The following is an 18717-nucleotide window of genomic DNA, read 5'->3' on the forward strand; positions in this document are numbered from 1 at the left end:
CGTCTCAAAAAAAAAAAAAAAAAGTAATAATAATTTCTGACATTCTGGATATGTTATGTATCCTAAATCCTAAACTTATTCTCTAAAATAAGCAGACTACTACTCAATTTCATATCAGGAAATGTAAACATTTACATGATTATTCTGTATCCTGCACAAGGTATGAGATAAGCCAGCAACATTTACAGTAATTGAAGGAAAGCCTGGTAACTAGGGAAGGCCTTACTTATAGAGTATTTTAATGGGGCTTTATTCCTTTTAGGAACACAGAGGGACAAATTAGTTTAGCAAAGAATATTCACTTAAACTACGGTTTCAACAGGTAAGTAGGAGATGTCTTAAGAAATAGGTAAAATTAATTTCTAAATAAAATATTCATTGGATGCAACATTTATATACAAAGTTTGTTGTTGTTGTTGTTGTGTGTGTGTTTTTTGAGAAGGAGTCTCGCTCTGTCGCCCGGGCTGGAGTGCAGTGGTGCGATCTCAGCTCACTGCAAGCTCCGCCTCCTGGATTCATGCCATTCTCCCGCCTCAGCGGGAGAGCAGCTGGGACTCTCCCCAGCAGCTGGGACTACAGGCGCCCACCACCATATCCGGCTGAGTTTTTTCTGTATTTTTAGTAGAGACGGGGTTTCACCATGTTAGCCAGGATGGTCTCAATCTCCTGACCTCATGATCCGCCTCCCTCAGCCTCCCAAAGTGCTGGGATTATAGGCATGAGCCACCGTACCCGGCCACAAAGATGTTTTTAACAGTAATTTTAAATATGATCTTATAAACTATAAACTGGTTTATACTTTAGTTCTATGAATAAAGTGTTTCCTAAGAAAAGGTTAATTTTAGTTCAAAAATGGATAACTTCAATATAAATTAAGAACAGGGATCCTAGTCTAGTGCTAAATTTGCCTTAAAGTTACTCTTTAAAGACAACTTCACAAAATTCTTTATTGTGGTTAAAAAACTGCCACCATTCCATTTGAAGACAACTAGGAAAGCATTGTGGAATCTGATCTTAGGAAAAACAGCTGCATGCATTTAGAGTGCCATTTTACCTGCAAGCCATATAATCCCATCTTCCCTTAAAGGAACACAAAATGCAAATGTTCTATAGGCTTCTATTTCTATAATACTATAAAAACATACAAACCACCTCAGTTAGTAGGCCTTTCAAGCAGCACTGAGAAAGAATTATCCCAACGGATTAGATAATGTAACCAAATAACAGAAAAGTAGGGGGAATTAGAAAAAAAAATTTACTTATTTTACTTATTAGGTTAGAAATTAGGCCCCTTTTACCAGCTCAGCTAAAATATACTTGTGTTTAAAAAAAAATACATGATTTCTGCATGGATATGCCACACATACCCATATACTTAAGTCAAAGTCTAATAAGATCACATAGTGGAATAAAACTTTGCAATTATATGTTATAAGGCACAGAAAAAGAACAGCCTTGTTTTACATTGCTGGCTTTCTAATTCAAAACTCACTCCTTTAGTTTATAGAATATGTTGATATTGTTACACTTTTTTATTTTCTAATGATAATAAAAGATTTGGAAAATTAGAGCCCTTCTGTAGTTGTTAATTTTTTATTTTTATTTTTATTTTTTTGAGATGGAGTCTCGCTCTGTCACCCAGGCTGGAGTGCAGTGGTGCAATCTCAGCTCACTGCAACCTCCGCCACCTGGGTGCAAGTGATTCTCCTGCCTCAGCCTCTTGAGTAGCTAGGATTACAGGCATGAGCCACCATATCCAGCTAATTTTTGTCTTTTTTTAAGTGGAGACAGGGTTTCGCCATGTTGGGCAGGCTGGTCTCGAACTCCTAACCTCAGGTGACCTACCTGACTCAGCCTCCCAAAGCGCTGGCATTATAGGTGTAAGCCACAGTGCCAGCCATTTTAAATATTTGTATCAATACTATTTCTTCTGTTGTAATAAAAAAGACTTTATCTTCACTCTGTGCTACCTTTAGAAGTTAATGAAAAATGCCTCAGGCCTACATTTCTTTTCACAGAGAAGAACCACCTCTCTGGATGTCTTGCTGCTGAGAAGACAGAAGACAGTTCATTTTGTATTTCACAAGTGAGCTAAAAGGAAAATAGTTTTTTATGCAATGTGATCTAGTTATACTTTGACTGTTCAGTTTCATGTGCTTTGCCGCATTACTTTATAGAGAAGCTCACTCACCGGAAGTCAGAAATCCTGCATGTAAGAAAACAGTAGTTAGGTACATTGCATTAAAATTATTAGAGTCCCTTCCCTCTTCACTCACTGAACTGGGCACCAGGTATTGTGCCAGATATAAAAGATACAAAGAGGATTAAGGAAAATCTCTTTTCCCAAAGAGAAACCAGCCTACTCTGGGAGAGACAATACAGAGAATTTTAACACACTAAGCTGAAACAAAAAGGTGCATATAAAGTTATGGAAAACTCAGGACAGAGTCCCTGGCTCATCTCTGCTGAGGCAAGATGGAGGGGCATCAGGAAGGTCATGGTTGGGTCTCAGCATGTTGTCAGCGTGTTGTTTAGCTGAGGGAGCTAGATGTCTCACTAAAACAGTGGCAAGATGCTATAAAATACATCTTTATGTTTGAAGCTTACTTTCACACTCTGTCCTTAGAGATAATGCAAATTATAATATAGAAAATGGGCTAGCAAATCTGTGACAGAGCAAAAGAGGCACTATATAAAAATCAGTGCTCACAGGAATTTATTTGCTTTGGCTAAGAGAGAAAGAGGAACATTAAATGTGTCTATTTCCAATATTGCAGAGATTATTAATATCAGTTACTGAGTGCTTCCAAGGAATTCAGGAGTGTTGTGCCGACGGTAGAAAACTCACACTCTTGGCTGGGTGCAGTGGCTCACGCCTGTAATCCCAGCACTTTGGGAGGCTGAGCACTTTGGGTGGATCACGAGGTAAGGAGTTCAAGACCAGCCTGGCCATGATGGTGAAACCCTGTCTCTACTAAAAATACAAAAATTAGCCAAGCATTGGGGCGGGTGCCTGTAAGCTACTTGGGAGGCTGAGGCAGATAATTGCTTGCTTGAACCCAGGAGGCGGGAGTTGCAGTGAGCTGAGACTGCGCCACTGCACTCTAGCCTGGGCGACAAAGTGAGACTCCGTCTCAAAAAAAAAAAAAAAAAAAAGGAAAGAAAGAAAACTCACAGTCTCCTCAAGAAGTTTTCTTAAGCTTTTGTAGTGGAGATAAATTAACAATTAATTACAACACAGGAAGAATGGCATATTTTAAACAGTTTCTAATAAGGTAACAGAAGTGAATAATTCCCAGTAGTTGATCAAGGGATGCTTTATGGAAGAGGTAACATTTGAAATGATGAAATGAGAAGAATTTGACTGGAAGATACTAGGAAACTGGCTTTGCTCAAATAAGGTTAAATACACAAGCAAAATAAGGAGGACCTGAAAATTAAATGTATTTAAGAAATGGAATGGGAACATAAGGCATATAAAGAGACTCTTTGAGAGACAAGGCTGGTATGAGAGCTACAACCTCAAATGCCATGATCAATTTGGATTTTACTTAGCAGCTAAGAGGCAGCCACTGTAGTTTTCTGAGAAGGGAAACAGAATAAGCCATGTGATGGTTTGGGAAGAAAAATCTGGTGGCAATGATTATTAATAATAAGATGAAGTTGAAGAGACCAGATAGAAGGGCACTAAAATAATAAAAGAGAAAGATGAGTTCTTAAAGAGAACAGTGGCAGAGAAGAAAATGAGAGGTGAAATGCTGCAGAGATCTAATTGGCTGGATTTAAATGCTGGAAATACTGCAGAGATCTAATTGGCTGCATTTAAATGCTGGAATGTAGGAAACAAAGATTGTGTCACCATGAAGGTGATGCAACTGAGGTAGGGAACAGAGGAAGAGCTAGCTGGATAACAAGCCCAGTTTTTTCTTTTTCTTTCTTTTTTTTGAGATGGAGTCTTGCTCTGTCACCCAGTCTGGAGTGCAGTGGCATGATCTTGGCTCACTGCAACCTCCGCCTCTCAGGTTGGAGCGATTTTCCTGTCTCAGCCTCCTGAGTAGCTGGGATTACAGACGCACACCACCATGCCTGGCTAATTTTTGTATTTTTAGTAGAGACGGGGTTTTACCATGTTGGCCAGGCTGGTCTTGAACTCCTGACCTGAAGTGATCCACCCACCTTGGCCTCCCAAAGTGCTGGGATTACAGCCATGTGCCACAGCACCAGGCCCCACAAGTCCACTTTTGATACCCAACATTTGAAAGACCAGTAGAATACTGAATAGCCAGATTGGCTGTGTGTCTGCTGCCTAGAGAAGGTCAGGATTAGAGACAGACTTAATTTGCGAATCATCAACATGGAGAGTAGAACAATTGAAGCTCATGCGAAGTAGACATGAGATGACACAGGGACGAACGCACAGTGTGGCGCAAAAACGGGTAAGGCGCAGAATCTCGAAGACACTAATTTAGAGAGTAGGAGGTGAAGAGCAGGACAGAGGTCAGGATGGAATGAGCAAGAGATAGACATAAGGATTCTGACAATAAGGAAATCGCGCTGGTCGCCCATTAAGAGTCATTCCAGTACGGCAGGGCACGGTGGCTCACGCCTGTAATCGCCCCAGCACTTGGGAGGCTGAGGCAGGCGGATACCTGAGGGTCAGGAGTTTGAGCCAGCCTGACAACATGGAGAAACCCTATCTCTACTAACAAATACAAAAATTAGCCGGGCATGGTGGTGGCGCATGCCTGTAAGATCCCAGCTACTCGGGAGGCTGCAGGCAGGAAATACCTTGAACCTGGCGAGACCGGAGGTTGCCGTGAGCTGAGATCGTCCACTTGCACTCCAGGCCTGGGCAACCAAGAGCGAAACTCCATCTCTAAATAAATAATAATAAATAAATAATTTTCAGTTAAATAGTGAGATGATGATCAAAATTGCCAGAGCAAGATAATTCAAAGGAAAGAGGAAACCTTTCGAGAAGTTAGGGAAATAGAGGGGAAGACAAGGGTGGAAACCTTATGTTTTAGGCTGAGGATAAAAGTCAGTAAAGGAAATAAAACAGAAGAAAGGCTGTGAGAGGTGGGGTTGGGGAGGAATGAAACAGATGATCATGAAAAGAGCTCAAAGAAATGGGAAGTAAGTAACATCAACATGGTAGGAAGGGTTTCATAGTAATGGGCTGAACTGTGTCCCTCCCAAAAAAGGTATGTTGAAGTCCTAAACCCCCAGTACCTAAGAATGACCATTATTTGGAAATGGGGTTTTTCGTAAATAATGATTAACTAAGGTTAAGATGAGGTCATACTGGAGTAAGATGGGGCCCTAATGACTGCATCCTTCTAAGAAGCCAGCCCTGTGGATTGATAGAGACACAGGGAGAACACCATCACGAAAGAGGAGAAATGGATGAGGCATCTTCAATCAAGGAACACTGAGCGACTTGCCGAGTGAATCCACCGCAAGCAGGAAGACGGAGGCACGAAGGATTTCCTCTACAGGTTTCCAGGGGGAGGATAGCCTGTGAACCTGATTTTGGACCTCTACGCTTCTAGAACCTTGCTGAAACAGTGATTTTATTGGTTTGAGACACCCAGTTGTGTGCTAGACAGCATCCCTAGGAAATGAATACAGTTATTTCAGAATGTAGGAGGGAACTCATTCATTCAAGAGAGAGAAAGGGAAGAAAAGAATAATAGTGCGCAAATGTCATGCTTTTATGATCTTCTTTATTTTTTGAGAACGAAGACGTCTTGCTTTGTTGCCCAGGCTGGAGTGTAGTGCACGATACTGGCTCACTGCGACGTCGGCCTCCAGGTTCCAAGCAATTCTCATGCCTCAGCCTCCCAAATAGGCTGGGATTACAGGCCATGCACCACCATGCCCGCTAGTTGTTGTGTTTTTAGTAGAGATGAGGTTGCACCATGTTGGCTCGGCTTGGTCTTGAACTCCTGGCCTCAAAGGGATCCCACCTGACTCGGACTCCCAGAACGTGCGTAAAGGATTACAGGTGTGAGCCAACCGTGCCCGGCCGCTATCTTTTTTATTCTTAATGTTCTGTTTTGAAGGATGACTGGTCTTCATTTCCTGGCTTGACTCTTCTGGTAAGGATATAAGTGAGAATAAGTTCAAACAGGGACCAGAAATTTAGGACCCGCCCAACCATGTAGTACCAAGCCAAACTCACATCCAACCTGAGAACATTAAGAGGGGTAAGATAGCGCACGGGTGCGGTGGCTCATGCCTGTAATGACCAGCCACTTTGGGGAAGCGCCAAGGCAGGCCGGATCCACGCCCTGAAGGGGTCAGGAGTTTTGAGATTAGTCCTGGCCACCTGGCTGAAACTGTCTCTACTAAAAATCGACGCACGCAAGCAATTTAGCCCCGGGCAATGTGGTGGACACCTATAATCCCGCCTACTCAGGAGGCTGAGCCCAGAGATCATCTGAACTCGGGAGCAGAGATTGCAGTGAGCGAGATCGCGCCATTGCACTCCACGCCTCGGTACAAAAGAGAAACTCGTCCTCAAAAATAAAAAAAACAACAAACAAACAAAAAAAAGAGGTAAGATAATATCAATGGGTGGCAGGTGTGGGTTTTTCTGGAAACTTGAGACTGAACCCAGAAGGCAAAGGACAAATGACTGCAATGTACTCTAGCGTCTGTTTTTTACATTCAGCAGAGTGGGATAACCCGCCATGGCCACTGCTATTCTTATTTTCTATGATAATGCCATATAAATTTATGGAAGAAAAAAAGTACTGATGAGGCCTCATTTATCTTTACTGTTAGGTAACTGTAAGGTACTTGAAGAAATTTGTTAAAAAAATTTTAACCTTGAAAGTAATGTAAGCGAGCAGTAATACTTCAAAAACTCAAAGCACATGCAAGCCTTCACCATGGACCGCCGCCGCCCGGGCCCGCCCTGCCTACGTACCAGCTCGGGTGCAAGGTAGTCTGGGGTTCCTAGAATTCGCCCATCATCAAACGGGGCTGCCCCTCGTTCTCACACTTCTTCGGAGTTCGGGTAGGCGGAGTTCCCCTGACCTGATCTGAATTTGGGGGTCTGCTAATTCAAAAAGCGTTTACAGCGGATAACAAGCATCATCTTAACCATATACTATTTACCTGAATCGCGAACCGCTGAAACACCACAGGGGCCAAATAACTCAGCTGATGAGGCTACTAACGCGTAAAAGAGTGTAGTCAAATTTTTGATAAGTTTTAAAAATGAATGCATTAGCTTTATAATTATTAAAAACGTCCTTTATCTAGTGAAGTTCAAAGCTTAGTAACATTCCATGTATTCCAATAGGACTGGATAAGAAACAATACACAAATGTCTGCAAAGAAGACGTCAAATGAAAAAAGATGGCAAGAGACTGAGAGCATGGATAATACAAGCTTTAAGAAGAGCCACTTGAGGCCCCGGGCGTGGTGGCTCACACCTGTAATTTCCAGCACTTTGGGGAGGTGAGGCAGGTGGGTCATGAGGTCAGGAGTTCAAGAGCCAGTCCTTGGCCAAGATGGTTGAAACGCCTGTCTCTACTAAAAAATACAAAAAGATCCAGCTGAGCATCGGTGGCGGGCACGCAGTAAATCCAGCTACTTAGAAGGGCTGAGGCACCGCACGAACACTCGCTACGACCTGGAGGGGCCGGGGCGCGCGCGGTTTGTCAGTTTTGATGTCTTGTATGATTTCTGTGTTGTTCTTACTCTGCACTTTCCATATAGCCTGGGTCTGTATATTCATCTATGCGAGTTACTTCGTCTCTACATATATTAAATTATATTATATATATATATTATATTATGTCTCTACTTGAGTGAGTGCATGGCTGACATTTAATGTATTTAAGTTACTATTATCACGTTGATAGACAGTTATACTACTATTATTGATATCCTTCTGTGTACTTAAATATTTTTGCATCTTTAAAATTTTTCTTGAGAACAGAGTTTTGCTCTGTTGGTCCAGGCTGGAGTGCTATGGCTACGCATCTTCGGCCTCCTTACCACAACGCTCCGCCTCCTGGGTTCAGGGATTCTTCCTGGCTCAGCCTCCCCGAGTAGCTAGGATTACAGGCATGCACCACATGCTGACTAATTTTGTATTTTTTAGTAGAGACGGGGTTTCCTCCATGTTGGCTCCCAGGCGCTGGTCTTGAACTCCTGAACTCCTGAAGTGATCCAGCCCACCTTCGGCCTCCAAAGTGCTGGATTACAATGCCATGGTGCCACAGGCACCCCGAGGCCGCCACAAGTCGCACTTTTGACTAGCCCAAACATTTGAAAGACGCGAGTAGAATAGCTGAATAGCCAGATTGGCTTGTGTGTCTGCTGCCTAAGAGAAGGTCAGGATTAGAGACAAGGAGGTGCGTTGCAGTGAGCCAAGATCACCCACTACAACTCCAGCCTGGTGACAGAGCAAGACTCTGTCTCAAAAAAAAAAAAAAAAAAAAAGAAATGTATATTTTTCAACTGTTATTCTGTTAAGAAAATAGATCATCTAAATATGTCCTTGGAAGGCAGTAAGGTAGAGTGGACTTTAATTTTGTATCTCTGGCCGGGTGCGGTGGCTCACACATGTAATCCCAGCACTTTGGGAGGCCAAGGTGGGCGGATTGCTTGAGGTCAGGAGTTTGAGATCAGCCTGGGCAACATGGTGAAATGCCGTCTCTATTATAAATACAAAAATTAGCCAGGTGTGGTGGTAGGCCCCTGTAATTCTAGCTACTCGGGATTAGGCTGAGGCAGGAGAATTGCTTGAACCTGGGGAGTGAAGTTTGCAATGAGCCAAGATCACACTACTGCACTCCAGCCTGGGCAAAAGAATGAGTCTGTCTCAAAAATGATAATAATAATAATAATAATAATAATAATAATAATAATAATAATAATAATAATTTTGCAACTCATAGTACTGTAGGGATCAAGTGAAAATATGTGATTGTATTTTCTTAGAAAAGTACATAAACTACACAAATGGAAGGAGGCATTACAACTAAAATAATAAACATGATTTCTACCAGTTTTACCTTTCTAGGTAAAACTTAAAACAGCCCAAAGATTCTCAACAAGAACAAAACTATGTGATTAATACTGCATAGTCTAGCTTAGAGGCAAATGTCTGTCTTCATAGTTTTTCTAAAATCCAAAAAATAAAGTGTTAGAAAGTTATAAATATACCTGATATGGCATACAGGATCTTCTTTTTTGAGTAGGGGTTACAGCCATGGGACATGAACCACTGTAGGCACACGAAATATCCATTGCATCTAAAGAAGTCATGTTCATTTTGGATGGTTCTGAGTTATTGGATGCATTAATATGACTGTTAAAACTTCGAAAAGCTACAGCATTTCTTTTAGAGGCTAACGTTTTCAGCACCTCCAAAGGAGGAGCTAACATTTTTTGGTGACTCTCTTGTACAGCAGGGTTCTCGTCACCTTTTGGTGAGGTCTTTTCTTGGCAATCTGGTGATACAATAAGTGGATCTTCAATATTTGATTCTTCAAAAGAGGATTCTTTCATGCTTCTATCTGGATCTAAGGGCTGACTTTCTAATGGACTTTCCATTATAGAAATTCCAGGAAAAGATGAATCAGAGTTCATAGAAATATTTTTAGAAGCTCTATCATCATCAGAATATAGAAAACTAGAACTTAAGTAGTCCCTCTTACTATTCTTTTCACAATCTTCATCCAGTTCACACATAAGGTTTTTTGCTATCATTGGTATTGGTAATTTTTCTGGTGTTTGTTGTTTATCAGTAAAAGAATTGACAATGTTCTCCTTATTAGCACAGTCATTTTGTTGACTTTTGTGCACTGATAGCTTCAGGTCCTGAACTTCAACTGTTAAGCCTGTATTTTGATTTGTATAACAATCTATCATTTCGTTATGCTTAGACTCTACACAAGTTTTTTTATTCTGTATGATTTTTTTACAAGGACTGGAGTCAACCAAATCAAAATTTCTTTTTAAACTTCTTTTCCCAAGGTGCTCTTCAGATATCCCACCAGAATCCACAGCCCACTGATGTGACTGATGGAAACCTGACTGTCTTGTGTCAGTGTCCATATTTATATTATTTACATCCAGTTCTACTGCTTCCCAAGAAACTTCCCCAGATAAGCAATTTTTAGCAAAGTTTACACAAGAGCGTCCAGTGGTGGGAAGGGCACTGCTGTTATGAATGGGAGAAACAGCTAACTCAAGATCCTTTTTATTGAAACCCTTTGTCTCAATAGCATTTGGAGATTTTGCGTATAACTTTTCAACTGTATTCCAACTCATCATTGTTGGGCCCAATGCTTCGTCATTTTCCTAAGAGGGAAAAAAATATTTGTTTTAGTTATATAAAGCTGATATTCTTTGACCTTTTAACTATGGTCCACTAAGGTAGGATAAACGACCCTATAAACTATTATGCTACCTGTTCCCACTTTCGAATGGAAAAAATAAACAACAACAGAGGATTAAAAAGCAATATAAACAATTATAAGCGAATATACATTATTCTGAATGAAATGGTCTAAAATTTAAATAAATTATTCTATAATACTTATTTTGATAGTATATCACAGGTTACTTAAACAGGACAAATTAACAGGCAACATATTCAGGCATACTTGGGGGTAAGGCTGCATTATGTACATACCTATTTTGCAATAGGTATATGGATGATTCTGTTTTTTTTTTTGAAACAGTGTCTTGCTCTGTCACCCAGGCTGAAGTACAGTGGTGCAATCTCAGCTCACTGCAGCCTCCGCCTCCTGGGTTCAAGCAATTCTCCCACCTCAGCCTCCCAAGTAGCTGGGATTACAGGGGCACACCACCACGCCCAGATAATTTTTGCATTTTTTTTTTTTTTTTTTTTTTAAATGGAGATAGAGTTTCACTATGTTGGCCAGGCTAGTCTCAAACTCCTGACCTCAGGTGATCCACCTGCCTAGGCCTCCCAAAGTGCTGGGATTATAGGCCTAAGCTACCACACCTGGTCTGGATGATTCTGTTTTGAACTGCAAAATACACAGGGCTTGAAATTTAGTCAATGAAAAATTATAGACCTAAAATATTGTTAATGTAACTATGTATTACTTCATATAAGTATTAAAAAACCAAGCTAAGGATGAACTGACATTAATGGTAATTAATAATTACAAACCCCAAAGAGCAGAAATTAAAATCCATTGTCAAGATGAACTGATAATGCATTAATAATGATATGTTTTTTTCTGAATTCCAACTATCTGTGGGTACTTGTGGGTACTCAGCTTTATACATAATATTGCAAATTGGTGCTTGGTGATCAAGATTTTTACAAGATTAGTCAAGTAGAGTGAGTCTTAAGTAAACTCTAATAGTGCTTATTTTTGATGTATAAATAGTAAACTTTATTAACTATCATTAACTTAGTAATAATAATGAGCACTTAGTCACAAGCAAAAAGGATTTTTTTTTTTTTTGAAGATGGAGTTTTGCTCTTGTTGCCCAGTCTGGAGTCATGACCTCCGCTCACTGCAACCTCTGCCTCCCGGGTTCAAGCAATTCTCCTGCCTCAGCCTCCTGAGTAGCTGGGATTACGAGCGCCTGCCACCACGCCCAGCTGATGTTTGTATTTTTAGTAGAGATGGGGTTTTGCCATGTTGGCCAGGCTGGTCACAAACTCCTGACCTAGGTGATATACCCGCCTTGGCCTCCCAAAGTGCTGGGATTACAGGCATGAGCCACCGCGTCTGGCCTAAAAAAGGATATTCTTGAATTATATCTCACTGATCTGCAAGCACAGAAAATGATGCATGTGGGGATCAGTATAAGGTTTTTCAGAGGGTGCCTTATCATTCCTCTGATCATAACTTGAGAAGCACCACTATAATCCCACCATTGCATCCCTCAGGGATGCAGAAGTGGGAGGAAGATGGTAAAGCCGTGTGTAATTTGAAATAGTAAACAATATGTTTTCTTCAATAGGAAAGGAGTGCAATAATAGAACTAGGAATAGAAATCTGTTTATCTTGCAGAATATACTACCTTACTTTATAACAAGAGAAGGAAAAAAGATTAAGAAATTCTGGCTTAGTTAAAAGTTAATTTGATCTTGCTTATAAAATACAAATATCCAATAATAATAAAATTATATTGCTGAGAATAAGCAGCAAATAGAATCAAAATTATCTTAAGAAATATAAGGTTTATTCTTTGGATGTTAGTGTTATCCTAATCTATCATTATTTTATCAGTATTCTATGAAGGAAACCTTATTATGATTTTAAATTTTAGTTCCTATCACCTTTAATATCTATTAGCTCTAATAACTGTTTAAAAAGGCAAAAACAATATGTAAGTTAAGTAAAGTAACTTTAAGTAAATCCATTCATTTGGCAAGCAATAGCCTCAGAATAGATACTTTAAGGGCACACCCACATTACCTTTCTGGTCTAAAAGTTATTTCTGATCCAGAAGAGTTACCATTCCATTAAACAAGAAACTGGTAGGAAATAGTATAGAAGGAGGTAGTATGAGTTTTAAAATGATATAGGTTAAAAACAAAATAAAACAAAACCAACAAGCCAATGTCTGTATCATGGGAAGGACTTTTAAAAACAAGTGAGGTCCACCTAGTCATACAGAAGCCAAGCATTTACTATCAATTTACTGCAAGGATCTCATTATATAATCAAGCAAAAACAATGTCACAATTGAATGAGACATGAAGTATTTCAAAAGAATTTGACAGAGTGTGCAGGAAAATGAATTTTTGATTAATACCATGACTGCCATTCATGTAACAATTTCGTTTCTTTATGGAATTTATATGAAAAGGTATGTTTCTATCATTCATTTGACATACATAATTGGTTTTCATTAAGATAAATGTCCCTCAAACCTGGCAATCTTTTTCCCATTTGGGACTGCTGTGGCATTCTGATTCCACACTGGATATGAAGGTGTGGGATTGACTACTGGCACTGGATGTGGCCAGCCTTTTCCTAGACTGGAGTAGATTAGAAGTCAGACACTTCACAGGCATTCCTGGGTTGGAGGCAACTGTTTCAAGACCTACAGAGAAGAGACAATATTGAATTCTGTGTTACAGCTTTCTTAGTTCCTTACTGAATCTTTACATATAATTAAGCAAAGTATTAAGAATTACATAGTAAGAATTACGTATCAGAACTATTTCTTTGTAAACACTATCTAGTCCAAAAGAACAGCTGGCATGCTTCCCATTATGTTTAGATACACATACTATTAATGTATCTAAACATATCCCACCGTGTTTAGATATAAGTACTGCTGTGAAAGTTAGAACCAAACAAAATCCCCTTAACATTCATACAGTAAAGAATAAGAACAAGGGAATGGTGGATTTATTGACTGATTCACGGCAGGATCTCCCTCTGTCATCCAGGCTAGAGTGCAGTGGTATGACTACTCTCACTGGAGCCTTGACCTCCTGGGCTCAAGCAATAGTTTCATCTCAGCCTCCTGAGTGGTAAGGACCACCAAATCTGGCTAATGCTTTAAATTTTTTTTAGAGATGGCGGTCTCACCATATTGCCCAGGCTGGTCTCAAACTCCTGGGTTCAAGTGATCCTCTCGCCTCAGCCTCCCAAAGTGCTGTGATTACAGATGTGAGCCACCAAATTAATGTATAACTAGGAGCAAATCAATTTGGAGTGTCTATCATCCAATTTGAAACCATTCCTGACAAAGGAACATTATTGATGTGATATATCCAGATGTGCTATTAGGTTAGAATATGACTAAATTCACTCAGTTCAACTTGTATTTAACACTTGTATTTAATTCAACTTGTATTTATTGTAACACTGAGGTTTATGCGCTTACAAATGTGAATTATACACACTTATAAGGGATTTTTAAAAAATACTACTGGATAAAGCAAACAAATAATGGCAAATTGCTTGCTTGTTTGTTGGTTTTGAGACAGTCTCACTGTCACCCAGGCTGGGGTACAGTGGCACGATCTCAGCTCACTGCAACCTCCGCCTCCTGTGTTCAAGCGATTCTCCTGCCTCAGCCTCCTGAGTAGCTGGGATTACAGGTGCCCACCACCACGACCAGCTAATTTTTGTATTTTTAGTAAAGACAGGGTTTTACCATGTTGGCCAGGCTGGTCACGAACTCCTGACCTTAAGTGATCTGCCCGCCTTGGTCTCCCAAAGTGCTGGGTGTCATGTCGGTACTCAAAATGTTTTGAATTTTGGAGCAGATTTTTGTTTTTTTAAGGCAGGGTATCGTGCTGTCACCAAGGGTGGAGTACAACGGTGCTATTATGGCTCACTGCAGCCTCAACCTCCTGGGCTCAAGTGATCCTCCTGCCTCAGCCTCCAATGTATCTGGGACCACAAGTGTGTGCCAACATGCCCAGCTAATTTTTGTAGAGATGAAGTCTCACTTTGTTGCCCAGGCTGGTCTTGAACTCTTGGCTTGCAGTGAGCTGCCGAGATCACACCACTACACTCTAGCCTGGGCGACAGAGTGAGACTCCATCTCAAAAAGAAAGAAATCCTGCCTCAGCCTCCCAATGTGATAGCATTATAGGCGTAAGTCTCCATGCCTGACCTACCTTTTCTTTTATACTCACATGATTTTAGTAACTTGCTAGAATAAGAAGTAGTGTCCTTTTGATCTACAGACATAGGGCATATGAGTCCTTCAGAAAGCTGTGATGTTTCAGATAGATAGGCTGAAAGGATGTTTGCAGAGTTGTGATTTTTTTCTGCAATTGGTGTGTTCTATTAAAAAGAGAAAAATAAAAACAGGTTTACCTTCCCCAAAACACCACCTAAGCATATAGACTGTTATACCACCTAACCAGACAAACTGCTAAAGTAAATCCAATTGCTTGATACTTAAATTTATTTTGATCTTTTTTTTTTTTTTGAGACGGAGTCTCACACTATCGCCCAGGCTAGAGTGCAGTAGCCCCATCTTGGCTCACTGCAAGCTCTGCCTCCCGGGTTCACACCATTCTCCTGCCTCAGCCTCCCAACTTAGCTTGGGACTACAGGTGCCCGCAACCACGTCCGGCTAATTTTTTTGTATTTTTAGTAGAGATGGGGTTTCACCGTGTTAGCCAGGATGGTCTCGATCTCCTGACCTTGTGATCTGCCCACCTCAGCCTCCCAAAGTGCTGGGATTATAGGCATGAGCCACCACGCCCGGCCTTGATATATTTTTTTAAAGGTAATTTTAAATTTTAAGTGGTGATCATGAAAGGGCATGTCATGTTCAAATTTTCTTTTCAAGTACGTACAAATCCCAACGAGCTGATGAGCGATAACACTTGTCCTGGGGTTCTTGAATAATCTTGTCTAGGTTTCGCCATTGATGGTGTTGTAAGGATATCCATCATATTAATATCTATATATGCAAAGAAAAATATATAAATTAATTAAAAACCTTTACCTCCCATTGACTAAAAATGAATGTTATGTATATGGCAACAATAAATTTTTTGTAAACCAAATGTTAAAAAAGGAGACGGTGGCCGGGCGCAGTGGCTCATACCTGTTATGCCAGCACCTTGGGAGGCTGAGGCAGATGGATCACTTGAGGTCAGGCGTTCGAGACCAGCCTGGCCAACATGGTGAAACCCTGTCTCTACCAAAAATACAAAAAATGAGCTGGTCGTAGTAGTGGGCGTCTGTAATCTCAGCTACTTGGGAAGCTGAGGCAGGAGAATCACTTGAACCCGGGAGGCGGAGGTTGCAGTGAGCCGAGATTGCACTACTGCACTCCAACCAGGGCGACAGAGCAAAATTCTATCTCAAAAACTAAATAAATAAATAAGGAGACAGTATGGAATCAATATTAATTTTGGGCCCCTCATGTTAGCTAATATGTTTAAGCCTAGGTCAAGATAGAAACGGACCCAGATTGTTAGCATGTTTCAGTGCATAGTATTTTAAAAGAATTCAACAATGACACATAATACTATACTATTCCACTTAGATATAAAAAATGGTAAGAGAGGTCTAATGTTCTTACCTAGGCGTGGTGGCTCACACCTGTAATCCTAGCACTTTGGGAAGCCAAACGGAGAGGATCCCATGAGCCCAGGAGTTTGAAACCAGCTTGGGCAACAAGATAGAGTGATAGAGTGAGACCTATCTCTACAATTTAAAAACTAGCTGGGTATTACGGCAAGCACCTGTGTAGCCCCAGCTACTAGGGAGGCTGAGGTGGAAGAACTGCTTTTGCCAGGAGTTCGAGGCTATAGTGAGCTATGATCACATCACTGCACTCCAGCCTGGGTAATACAGTGAGACCCTGTCTCTTAAACAAACAAATAAAAAATAATCCAAAAACTCTAATGTTCTTATATGATACAGGACTTTTTAAAATTAGCTGGGTGTGGTGGCTCATGCCTGTAGTCCTAACTACACAGAAGGCTGAGGCATGAGAATCGCTTGAGCCTGGGAGGCAAAGGTTGTAGTGAGCCGAGATCACGCCACTGTCCTCCAGCCTGGGTGATAGAGCAAGACTCTGACTCAAAATAAATACATTAACGAATGAATAGGCCAGGCGCGGTAGCTCACGCCTGTAATCCCAACACTTTGGGAGGCTGGGGCGGGTGGATCATGAGGTCAGGAGATCCAGACCATCCTGGCTAACACAGTGAAACCCCATCTCTACTAAAAATCAAAAAATTAGCCAGGCATGGTGGCGGGTCCCTGTAGTCCCAGCTACTCGGGAGGCTGAGGCAGGAGAATGACGTGATCTCAGGAGGCAGAGCTTGCAGTGAGCCGAGATCGTGCCACTGTACTCTAGTACTCCAGCCCGGACAACAGAGCGAGATTCCATCTCAAAAAAAAAAATAATAATAAATAAATAAATAAATGAAAGTATACTGAAAGTTTTAACAAATTTCATTTATGCCTCACATTGATGAAGTGATAAGAATAATAATAATACACATATAGGATATTTTACAAAAAAAGTTTTATTAAAATTAGACCCTTATGATATACAAAGTGACTTAAATTTATCAACAATTTTATCTTAATGCAAATTTTTTGTCCTTTGTGATATTTTCCAATAGCTTATCTGAAATTCTTAGAATCAGATTTCAAAATAAGATTTCAAAGTCAGATTTCTTTGAAATCACAATTTAAAAATGTTGATTTTAGAAAAGTAATGTGGTAAATATACTGCATATTATGAAATATCCCTAGTGGCAAATCATATGAATAATCACATGAACTGGGATCAATAGACTATAAATACCTCTGGCCAGGCACGGTGGTTCATGCCTGTAATCTTAGCACTTTGGGAGGCTGAGGCAGGTGAACCATCTGAGGTCAGGAGTTCGAGACCAGCCTGCCCAACGTGGTGAAACTTCGTCTCTACTAAAAGAAAAACATTAGCTGGGCATGGTGGTGGGTGCCTATAATCCCAGCTACTCAGAAGGCTGAGGCAGGAGAACTGCTTGAACCTGCGAGGTAGATGTTGCAGTGAGCCGAGATCATGCCACTGAACTCCAGCCTGGGAAACAGAGCAAAAACCCCATCTCAAAACAAACAAACGAAAGACCATAAATACCCCTACATCAGCACAGATCAGATTTTACTAAACTGTTGAACTTTGTACTTCCACATGAAAAACTGTAGATCTGCATATATTTTCAAATACTAGTAGTTATAATTCCAGAGTTTGTAAGTCCAATTTCTGGTTATTTTCATTATTAATACTTTCCCATCCATGTATCCTTTCTAATAGAGAATACAATATTTTTTTTTTGAGATGGAGTCTCACTCTGTCCCCCAGGCTAGAGTGCAGTGTCAGGATCTTGGCTCACTGCAAGCTCTGCCTCCCAGTTTCAAGCAATTCTCCTGCCTCAGCCTACTAAGTAGCTGGGACTACAGGCATGTGCCACCACGCTGAGCTAATTTTTGTACTTGTAGTAGAGATGGGGTTTTGCCACGTTGGCTAGGCTGGTCTCCAACTCCTGACCTCAGGTGATCTGCCTGCCTCGGCCTCCCAAAGTGCTGAGATTATAGGCATGAGCCACCGCGCCTGGCCTGTTGGATGTTTTAAAAAGGTACTTACTTGGTATTTTTCTTACCTCTATTCAAAGTAACTTTTGAAAGGCCGAAATCCGTCAGTTTAATATGACCCTCATTAGAAATAAGCATATTGTCCGGTTTCAAGTCCCTGCATACATAAAAGGCAAATAGTAGATAACCAAAAAAGGGCTAGTTTTAATGTTAGAATTTCCAGAAAGAGTTACAAAGGAGGCAAGCCCTATTTATTTCCTCCAAAATAAAGATGTTACTGATGGCTTTGAAAAGTACAGAAAACATCTCTTAAAAGCAAAACATCTTTTGTACTGTTTATCAGAATTGACAAAAAAGATACATTAATACTAGATTATTTTGGTATCATTGGTTAGATATTCCATTAAAATAAAGAAAAGAAACCTTATTAGATAAAATCAATCTCAAGCCAGTTCAAATTTATATTTACTTTTTTTTTTTTTTTGAGATGGAGTCTGGCTCTGTCGCCCAGGCTGGGGTGCAGTGGCCAGATCTCAGCTCACTGCAAGCTCCGCCTCCTGGGTTTCCGCCATTCTCCTGCCTCAGCCTCCCGAGTAGCTGGGACTACAGGCGCCCGCCACCTCGCCTGGCTAGTTTTTTGTATTTTTTAATAGAGACGGGGTTTCACCATGTTAGCCAGGATGGTCTC

At 40.7% G+C, this 18717-nt stretch overlaps 1 protein-coding gene across 1 annotated transcript in view; it reads right to left on the reverse strand.

The window, feature by feature from the left end:
- The window catches only part of MASTL (microtubule associated serine/threonine kinase like), a 40027-nt gene that overhangs the window by 11760 nt on the left and 9550 nt on the right, over positions 1-18717 (reverse strand). The window contains exons 4-8 of the mRNA XM_017853008.1: positions 18098-18186; positions 15287-15393; positions 14615-14765; positions 12890-13062; positions 9187-10326 (exon numbers count right to left, since the gene is read on the reverse strand). Coding sequence (XP_017708497.1) covers positions 9187-10326; positions 12890-13062; positions 14615-14765; positions 15287-15393; positions 18098-18186 — 1660 coding nt within the window. The remainder of the gene's footprint in view (positions 1-9186; positions 10327-12889; positions 13063-14614; positions 14766-15286; positions 15394-18097; positions 18187-18717) is intronic.

Source organism: Rhinopithecus bieti, unplaced genomic scaffold, assembly GCF_001698545.2.
Source record: "Rhinopithecus bieti isolate Rb0 unplaced genomic scaffold, ASM169854v2 scaffold_35615, whole genome shotgun sequence".
Lineage (NCBI taxonomy): Eukaryota > Metazoa > Chordata > Mammalia > Primates > Cercopithecidae > Rhinopithecus > Rhinopithecus bieti.